The 11,098-nt window shown below is 33.2% G+C and overlaps 1 protein-coding gene across 1 annotated transcript; it reads right to left on the bottom strand.

Moving 5' to 3' along the window:
* Nucleotides 1-3,140: 3,140 nt before the first annotated feature.
* Nucleotides 3,141-7,560, bottom strand: LOC123686685. Its single transcript, XM_045626905.1, has 2 exons — nucleotides 6,588-7,560; nucleotides 3,141-3,322 (listed from the first exon to the last, which is right to left on the bottom strand). The coding sequence occupies exon 1, from the start codon at nucleotides 7,543-7,545 to the stop codon at nucleotides 6,673-6,675; it is 873 nt and encodes a 290-aa protein (XP_045482861.1). The 5' UTR covers nucleotides 7,546-7,560; the 3' UTR covers nucleotides 3,141-3,322; nucleotides 6,588-6,672.
* Nucleotides 7,561-11,098: the final 3,538 nt, after the last annotated feature.

The following is an 11,098-nucleotide window of genomic DNA, read 5'->3' as shown; positions in this document are numbered from 1 at the left end:
TTTATTTGGTTTGGTCTAAAGACAGTTCTCCAATTTTGAAGTCATAATCTATATTAATACCTAAATATGTCTTAATAATGCCTGAATCTTTCATCTTGAATCTTTCTTGTAACAAGCATTTTATTTCATTCAACCTTTCTTTATCTCTACAACAAATCAGTAGGTCATCAACAAAAAGAATTATGTAAATATCATTTTCTTCTTTCAATATATACAAACAGTTATCATTTTTGCTTCCTTCAAATTTCAAATCTCTTAAATATTCATCGAAACAGTCATACCATGCTCTTGGACTCTCCCTTAGACCGTATAAAGCTTTATCAAGTTTTAATACTTCATCCGTTCCATCCTCAAAACCTGGAGGTTGTTTTACATATACCTCAGATTTGACCTTGCCATTTAAAAACGCTGTTTCCACATCCATTCGATGAATAATTAACCCATTATTACAACAATACGATAGAAGTATTTTCAATGATTGCATTTTAGCAACTGGTGAATAAATATCATGAATAAACTCACTTTGTTGATATCCCCTGACAACTAATCTTGCTTTATAAACTTCACCATTTTTTATAGTATAAACCCATTTTGTATCAAGAATTTTTTTGTCTTTAGGTTTTTCAACAGATACCCATGTTTTATTATTCAGCAAACTATGCATTTCCCTAGTCATAGCTTTTGTCCATTTCTCATGATTTTCATTTGTCATGGCTTCATTATATGAATTTGGAATGTTCGCATTTACATAATTAACATAAACAAAATCATTATCATAGACAAAATTGTCATCGTTAAATTTAGCTGGTTTTCTTTTTTCCCTAGTTGACCGTCTTAAATCATTTTCCCTGTTAGTACTATCCTCAGAATGTTCATTTTCATTTAATCTAATGTCACTAATATTTTCAAACTTGTTTTCTGAATCAAAATCTATATATGTTGTTCCTTCTTCTATGAAATCAACATGTCTAGCCACTATTATTTTATTATTCACTAGAACTCTGTAACCAACATTTTCATACCCTAACTAAATTCCTAAATCCGCTTTTCTATCCCATTTTGAATTTCTTTTTTGTTCTGGCACTCTCACAAAAACTCTACTGCCATAAAGTTTCAAATATTTTACACTAGGTTTTTCTCCAAACATTATTTCATATGGAGTTTTATCTTTGACAACTGTATTAGTTAAAATTCTGTTTTTCAAATAAGTCGCAGTTTTGATTACCTCTGGCCAAAAACGATTATGTACTTTAGCTTCATCTAAAAAACATCTTGCCATATCCATTATATCTCTATTGTATTTTTCTGCTGTACCATTCAATTCATGAACGTACGGTGGACAAGGTTCAATATGAATCCCTTTCCCGCTCGCAAATTTAGATATGTTACTATTCAAGTATTCTGTACCGTTATCACATCGTAACTTTTTAATTTTCTTATTTGTCTTATTTTCAATCAAATTAACGTATTTGACAAAGCAATCATAAACTTCATTCTTTGACTTAATAACATAGACTTGAGCAACCTTACTGAAATCGTCAATGAAAGTTAAAAAATATTTTTCGCCTTTTAAACCAGTAGTATAATGTGGGCCATTTAAGTCAGTATGTATAATTTCTAGAATTTCTTTTGCTCTGGTTCTTTCATTGTTAAATGATAAATTATGCATTTTATTTTTCAAACATATACCGCATTTAAAAATGTCACATTCTAAATCACTTGGTAGACCTTCTAATACTTGTTTTCTACACATAGTTTGCAAATAATTAAAATTTACATGTCCTAATGTTCTATGAAATCTTTCTTCTACAGAAATATTATTCTTCGGTGTATAGTTTATTTCCACTTTAATTATTTGGCTTGTCGTATGATATATACCATTTGTTCTGTATGCTACAGCAATAACATAACCCTTATCATTGTAAATTTTCGAGATATTACCAATTGATACAATTTTGTTTTTCTTTGTAACTTTTCCATAACTAATTAAATTTTCATCCATTCCTTTCACATAGAAAACATTCAACAATTTATTTTCAACTTGTGACGGCGACTTTCTTCGGATTGTTGACTGTTTACTATTTCCCTTCTATATTACTGTAACGTTGTCGAGCGAGATTTCTTCAGGTTTTTAAATGATATTCCCATATGACTGATAAGGCAGTTTTATATTTATTGTTTCTATCTTCTTTAAGTCTCTACATTGAATGAATCGTATTAAACATATTTGCAGGTACCATATCGATGCGTTGTTGCCAGATTTGATATAATTCTCAATAACTAACTATTTACAATGTTGACTATGTTACATCTTTCCCCTTAAGCTGAAGTCATATCTTAATTATTTTTTTTTTTATTTTATTTTTTTTTTTTTTATTTTTTTACAATATAATTATGTCATTCTATTCAACCTAACCTATAACTAACATTATACCTAACTATCTAATTCTAGTCTACCTAAGCTTACTTAGTTCATCTATTATGTGAGTACATATTAATAAAGAAATACTACTCTTTATAGTTGATTTTTTTTCTCTCTCTCAAATTATAATCGCAAAAATTTATATCGACCCAATGGTGTGGCAAACGTACATAGTTTCGATGACTCCGGATCAAGTTTAACTTGATAAAAAGAATCCTTGAGATCTGCTATAGTGAAATATTTTAGACCGGCTAGGTCACCAAGTATTTCTTCAGGAGATGGGATTTGAAATTGTTCACGTTTCAAGCATTTATTTAGGTCTGATGGATCCAAACAAATTCGTATCTTTTTATTTTTTTCTGTAACGACGATATTATTAACCCAATCAGTGGGCTCTGATTGCTTAGCTATAACGCCATGTTTTTCCAGATTATATAGAGATTTTACAAATTCTGGAAAGAGACTCTTAGGGATTCTGCGAGCGGCATGTGCAATAGGTACGCTATTGTGACTCAAGACTAATCTATGTGGTTTTCCTGGAAATGTGCCAATGCCCTCAAAAACAGACTTATATTCTGTGAAAATTGCTCTTAATTGCCCAGAAAGACCGACCCCAACAGAATTGACGACTGTAATTAAATTGCATTTCATACTAGTTTCTAACCCTAAAATTGGTTCACCCTGCTCTTCTACAATTAAAAATTTCAAATTGTATACCTTATTCTTTATTTTACAGTTAATATGTATGGATCCTCTTACATCCAGCTTGCTTCCACCGTAAGCAACTAAATTCACTTTCTGATTTTTGTTTATTTGTAGCCCTGAACCACTTTTCTTGCTCTTTATCAGACTTTGAAAAACATTGGCAGGCAGAATATTACATTGAGCTCCAGTGTCGACCTTAAGGGTGTTCAATACCTTGTTCATACCACTGCTATTTCAGTGCTAATTTCAGTGCATTCCAATTCCAAAGTACAGGTCGGATTCATTTCATTTTTTGAGTGAACAATGACGTGATATAGTGAACTTGAAGATCCCGTCTCGATTTCCAAAAAAAAATCGATAGTATTCCGCAAATCGAACTTTGAAATTGAACACTTTCTTTAAATGACTATTCAGCTTCAGAGAGACTTCTCATTTCAAGTAACTCATCCACAAATGTTCAGTGATATGTGTTTTGAATTGGTGCAAAAATTTTTTTAAAATTGCTTGATTTGCTCTAATTGTAGATGTTTTTCATATGGAATTATGCTTTTTGGAACGCCTCCCAAAGGTTTACGCCTTTTTGCAACATGAACGCCAATAGAATCTTGGACTGTATTTTATGGCTCGAGATGAATGACACTTTTATGATTTACGAGGGTAGGGTTTCTCTGATTGGCTGAAATTGTGTACATTACTAGTTTATGACAATATTGCACTGAAGAATAGGGAAAGGTAGAAAACTTGTTATGAAATCATTGTTAGAATTAGAAACGATACTGTTCCTAAAATATATATGCTAGCTGATTTTATTCGTAATGATGTCTGGAGAAGTACATTTTGAGCGCTTAGTATCATAAAGAAAATTTCAAAAGTCATAAAGAAATTAAGATGAAAAAAAGGTATCTGGATTTTTGCCGAAATATGGAAAATTATTAATATTTCAGAAATCTGACAAAAAATTCTCAAAAAAAAAAAAATTCTTTTGAAAAACTCCCTATTCCCGAAACTCTATCTACAATATTTACCATTTAAATTTAACCCTGAAAATAGGCAATTCTTGATTAAGAAAATTTTCTCGTACTTCCTTCATTAATATTAACTTGAAAAAATTTATAGTAAAAATTTTTCGCTTCGTGAAGCCATTCTTGTATACATACCTCCTTGAAAATTTCATGTCATAAAAGTTTAAGAAATTGCAATATTTTTTTTAAATAATCTTTTTCGTTAACTCAACTCTCTTGATTTATTGCCCTAGAGAAAGAGAACAATATACATCTCTTTCAACTCGAAGAGTTGAACGTTAAATCGTTATTCCAAATTTGAATTTAAAGCAAAGAATTGTGAAAAATATTGAGAATTTTTCTACCTGAAGTAAAAGAAATATTACCAATTCAAAAGATGATTGAATCGAATATTACTTATCTTCACCTATAGCCAATAAGAGTATTGCTGATTCCTATAAGCAATTATTTATATGTATATTATATTTCCTTGAGATATTAACGAGTCCAACTCATTGTTACATTAAATCCTGTTCTGTCCCCACAATGTCAGAAAGAAGTATGGTCTAAAATTTCTCAATTTTCCTGATTCACATGGTAGAAGTTCATCCAAATATATGCCATATTTTATTCCATCATTGAATTAGGCAAATCGAAATGATAAATATAAAAAAGTATGTAAATTTCATTCTATTCAGTTCATAAAACGTATAAAAAAATATCATGTCTTTATATCTTTCAATCAGATGATTTTGACATTTGACCATCTCAGTGTAATAAATCACCTATTTTATTGCTTTTAGGTTCTTGACAGATTGCCCTCAGTAGCATCTCTGTTCGAATCAAGAGTAATCATATATTCTTCTCTCTATAATGCTTTCTCCTCTACGAGCTTCTGAAAAATCACGTGACACTAGGTCCATGGATATTAGGTCTATGTGTATGACTCACTGATGACGAATCCGTCCTCAACTTCGATTCTGGTCAGTCCTATTTATGACAACTAGATGGATTTATGAGGTTATGAAAATAGTTTTGAACATATGCAGAAGAGAATATTGTGATTTTATTCTATACTGCGACAACGATTTTCACGTAGAAACCATTAAAAGAGATGAGAATATCTGGAAGAATATTATGGTACCAAAATTGAGAGAATTCTATGAAAATTGTATTCTCCCGGAGATAATAGATGGGAGAATTCCAAGAGGAATGCAAGTTCGCGAGCCAGAATCTTGAACTTATGCTTCAACGCGTAGGGCTTTCCCTCGCTTACCAAAAAAAGTTCTTGAAATTTAAATACACTTATAAAATATTTTTTCTCCGATTGACAACAAATTTCAATTTTGCAGACACATATCAATCAGTAAAGTATTACTTTTCCTGCCTACGCAGCAAAGTAAGTACTTTCATGCTTAGGCATCATCAGAAATGATTAATGGGAAAAAAAAATTTCAAACTACAATTATTATGGACATATACATTTCCATGACAACCAACCATACGAACAATTGCAATTTGTATGAAATTTCATTTCAATTTATCACTACAAAAAAAATTAAAAGATCAATACTTATACATGGCCGAGCGAGTTTATCCGATTTGAAAAAATTATTAAATATTGAACTTAGATGAGCTGAATATATCTGTAAAAACCCCAAGTGTTCCGATAGACAGAACAAAATACAATCTTTTTTTTCTATTCTGTTACTCTTTTCTTATTGCCTTCACTAATTTTTTTACGTGTCAAATGTCAAATAATCATTTTGAATTTCAGTAGAATATCAGAAATTCTCATCCAAATAAACAAACCGACAACAATAACCTAATAAATCACATGTCTTATATTCCTATACCCACTTTTGTGGTCTCCAAAGGCGCATAAAATGAAAACTCAAAAGCTTCTCGAATTTTTCATTCTAGAAATCTCAATATGCACTATTTATGATTTTCTCTGTGAAATCATACACTCAGAGATAATCATATATTTTTTTCTATTATCCATATTCGATATACGTCCATGACAGTGGTTCATTGTCATTTCTGTATTCACAATATTTACAGTAATTATCTTATTTAGTAATATATAACTAAACAAATATAACAAATTTTCCTTCTTTTGAAGAAGTTTTCCAAAGAATTTTGCTTACTCATAATAAGATTGTGATATATAAGGTTGTTACATATAATGGATATTCCTTCTGGGGGGTATATATCCCCCTTATCCCCCCCCCTAGGATACGCCACTGTATCTTAACTGAACTGAATTTCTAAAGTTTACAGAAACACAAATTTACTCTTTGCTGGGCTTCATCGAGAGTTGAGATTTTATTAGGGGCAATAAATACCAAACAGGCGGTTCTTCAACTTGAATGGGTGTGCCAGGTACAAATCTACCAAAAATTTTCGGGTAGCTCCATCTAGCGGAATTGCAGTTTCAGCGCAAAGTAGTCTACAACCTTAAAACACACAATTTTATCATTAATCTTAACATTTTCAGTTATTTCATTTCTAATGTTTAATTCAGAAATATTTTCAACTATGTCATTTTCTGTCTCTACTATATTTAGTTTCAAGCAAAAAATTATCACTAGAATCGGAATCTATGAATTCTTCATTTATTTCATTAACCTCTCTTTTCTTGGATTTAAGGAACTTCTTTTTTATACAACAAGTTTCAAAGTGATTCATTTTCTTGCAAAATCTACATATTTTACCATATGCTGGACATTTATTTTTTTCATGATTCAAATTGCATTTTTTACAAATTAAATGGACCTGATTCTTTTTATTAAAATTTGAGTTACTTATCTTATTCCGCTCAAAGTTTCCTCGATTTTTCCGTGAATATTCCTGGATTGCATCCATTGCCGTTTCCATTCCTTTATTGCCCATTTCCGTTGTCTGCTTGCGACTTGTCTCGAAAATTTGGCAAATTTCTTCTGCTTTTGCCATGGTCAAATCTTCAATTTGTAGTAATTTTTCCCGAAGGTGGTTGTCACAAATCCCCATTATCAGCTTGTCTCTCACCATTTCCATGTCCTTTTCATATTCGCACGTTGCTACCTTGGTTTTCAATTCTAATATATATTGCGTCAACGATTGTCCCTCTTTTTGATTCCAGCTTAAGAATTTGTATCTCTCGTAAATCAAATTCTTTTTAGGTTCACAATATTTCTTGAATTTGTCTATAACATCTGCTAATTTCGCTGAACTTCTTAGCTTGAATGTATTATAGATTTCAATACCCTCGTCGCCAATTAAATGCAAAAGTATCGCAACTTTTATACTTTCATCCTCTTCTTTGTCTTTTCCTGATGCTTTCATGTACAGGTTAAATTTTTGTATCCACGTGGACCAATCCTTTGAAATGTTTCCAGAAAACTCCATTGTAGTTGGAGTTCTCAAACCCTCCATTTTCAAAATGAATTATTTCTTGAATACGTTTTATGAATTTATCGTGTTTTACACCTGACACCATGTAACGTTGTCGAGCGAGATTTCTTCAGGTTTTTAAATGATATTCCCATATGACTGATAAGGCAGTTTTATATTTATTGTTTCTATCTTCTTTAAGTCTCTACATTGAATGAATCGTATTAAACATATTTGCAGGTACCATATCGATGCGTTGTTGCCAGATTTGATATAATTCTCAATAACTAACTATTTACAATGTTGACTAAGTTACAATTACCTCGGGCGCCAATTGCGATAGGTTTTATAAGGTCGCAATTCCTTACGTCGCTCACTATTATCGACCCTGGGTAGCTTTTAAACAGTTGGAGAAGGGTTCGATTCAATCTAAGATAAGAGCGATTGACCAGTGGTGATTTCTTTCACTAAATGGCAGTAAATGTCTATGAGATAAATAAAAGACACCCTGACGAAACACACTATATTTAACAATATTCGTTCTCTTATGTACAACACCAAATTATATACAATACTATCCTATATATACAATAATGCAAAAGGCTACTAAACACCAAAAGCAAATATTTACAATGCAACACGGTACGGAACGAGAAATAAGCGAGGTGAGCAGGTGGCGTATATCAAGCAGCAGAAATGAGTAAGCAGTGAGCAAGCAAATTGAGCGATGATAAAAACGGTTAAGTGCGGACAAGCGTGGAAAGCATGCAGATTGGCGTGTGAAATGCAGTCTAATAAGTCAGATGTGACTACCTATCCTGTGTTCCGTACGGTCCGGTTAGATACCTCTTTATTAGAAACAGCAAGCCTGAACAATATCTTCGAATCAGGTCTTGTATCGGCGCATCCACCAAAAATGGATATTAAGTCAGACTGGGCAGGGTGACTCACCGAAATGACCACGGTGATCAGTGAATCGGAAATACGCGACCCCTCTCCACAAGATAAGGAATTCTGTCTGGTGGTCCCAAATAAGAGTTGCTCGCAATAAGGGACCCGACACACGGATTCCACTTGAGAAAGTTGGGTCTTAGAAACAGATTTCAATCAGGGTATTTGTCAGCGCATCCACCAAAATAAATCTCAGGTCGGACTGGGCAGGGTGACTCACCGAAATGACCACGGTGATCCGTGAATCGGAAATAAGCGACCCCGCTCCACAAGATACGGAATTCTGTCCGGTGGTCCCAGATAAGAGTTGCTCGCAATAAGGGACCCGACACACAGATTCCACTTGAGAAAGTTGGGTCCTAGAAACAGATTTCAATCAGGGTATTTGTCGGCGCATCCACCAAAATAAATCTAAGAAATAAATTTCATTCGAGGTATACTCTGGCGCATCCACCAATTCTAGACTCGAGTCAGACCGGACAGGGTAATTCGCCGAAAAGGCTGCTGTGATCCGGAGATCGGAATTAAGCGACCCCTCTCCCCAAGATAAGGAGTTTTGCCTGGTAGTTCCAAATAAAAGTTGCTCGCAATAAGGAACCGTACAGACAAACTCCACCTGAGAAAGAAAGACCTAAGAAATAAATTTCGTTCGGGGTATACTTTGGCGCATCCACCAATTCTAGACTCGAGTCAGACCGGACAGGGTAATCCGCCGAAAAGGCTGCTGTGATCCGAAGATCGGAATTAAGCGACCCCTCTCCCCAAGATAAGGAGTTATGCCTGGTAGTTCCAAATAAGAGTTGCTCGACTTATGTTTTTTGGTCCAGCAAGATTGTTTTTTAAAAAACTTTAATATTACAATTGAAATTACCAGATAATTCTACGATAGAATTTTATTGAAATCAAATACAAGTGTTCGTATTAGATGTTTAATACAGACTAAGATAAGATAAAGCGTCCGTGTCGCTGGTAAGAATTGCGGACTTAGCCATCTTCCACGAAACGGGCCATCTTCCACGAAGCGGTCAGGTTACACATGTCTTCTCTTCCTTAGTCTGCTTATTTTGTTGCTATGGTCTTAGAACGAGATATATAACTCCTCCATCCTCAGAGTGTCGTCTACGGGATGATGAATGTCCTTGGGCTGTTGGTGTCTTCAGCTGAGGTGGATCTATTGGTAGCCCTTCGATTGCACAAATTTAGTCTTGTCAATTTTTTCACAATAAAATAGAAACATAATGGGATAATTAGTAAATAGATGATAAGGATCCAATATTTTGTTGATTTTGTTTCTTGAAATTTTGGTATTAGGGGTTTTATCTGCTCCTGTTGTTTTTGAAGTTCATGTACTTTGTCTAAGCGAATTTTGTGTAGATGTATCCTGGTGTATTGGGGTGTAGAGTTCTTCAATTCTGAAATTATTTGTGGCAGGAACATTGGTTGATTCTTAATCATATGTTTATCATTTCTGTATCGATTGTTTTCAGTTTCGAATAGGCATCCGGAGGGAATGTCTACTAAGAAGGTACCTTTCAGAGTAGCAAAATCGGTTCTTTCACAGGTTGTTAGAATTTTCATTTCTTTTGGTGCTACTACAATGTATTTCGAGTTGTCTACTTGTTCGATGAAGTTAAAGAAGTTGAAATTTAGTTCTTTTGATTGGAATACTGTCTGAGAAAGTGCAGATTTAATTTCTTCCTGATTTTGTTTTAAGAATGAAACTGTATTATTGAAATTTTTGATTATTTCGGTGGTTATTGAAATTTCGGTATTTAATTTAGTGACAATCTCCTGTTGGTTATTTTTTAAATCGTCAAGAATTTGGTCGTAGTGAACTGCATCATTTGCATCTAAATTGCCTGAAATGCCTTTAATTACTGTGCCTAAACCGTTAATGAGACCACGTCTGACTCTTGTTTTCGGAAAAATTATGTTTAATTTTTGTTCTGCCATGTTTAATTGGTAACTCAAAGCTCTGTCGAAATTTTGCAATTCGAAATAATATGGGTTCTTTTTATTATTTAGAATTGTTTCAGTAATTTTGTCGAAATGACTTCTTATCATATTCAACTCAGTGTGTATGGGTAGGAGATTGTAATAGTGGATGAAATTGTGGGATTTCAATTTTACTTTGGCGTTGCCTAGGTCAATTGGAAGAATTCCTGGGTTGTCTTTGAGGTTAGTTATTGTTATCTTCTGATCTGCTGTCGTCGCTATTGCGATTAGGCTCGTCCTGTAAAGATTCATTTTGTTTAGTCTTTGGTCTTCTTAAGTTCTGTTTGTGGAGGGTTTTTCGATGGGTCGTGATTTTAATTTTTCTATTTTGGATTACTTGGTCTTTTGAGAACTTTGGTGTTAGTTTATTTCGATTGTTAGATGTAATTTTGCGATAAATTGTAGTTCCGGGTTTGTATGTCAATGGTTCGTGTCGTTTTTCGTTGTGTTTCTCGATTGTAGCTTGTTTTTTCTTGGCCAAATTTTCATTTAGGTTTTTGTATATTTCGAGTGTTTTATCACGATGATTTTCGATGTAATTGTTTATGAATTTTTCGTTGATATCAATATTAAGGGGGTCTTTTGTGTTTAAGTGTCCGTTGATTACGTCTATTGGTTTCTGCTTTGTCGCGGAATGAATAGAGTTGTT

Source organism: Harmonia axyridis, chromosome X (assembly GCF_914767665.1).
Source record: "Harmonia axyridis chromosome X, icHarAxyr1.1, whole genome shotgun sequence".
Lineage (NCBI taxonomy): Eukaryota > Metazoa > Arthropoda > Insecta > Coleoptera > Coccinellidae > Harmonia > Harmonia axyridis.
This window is presented reverse-complemented; position numbering and strand designations above follow the sequence as displayed.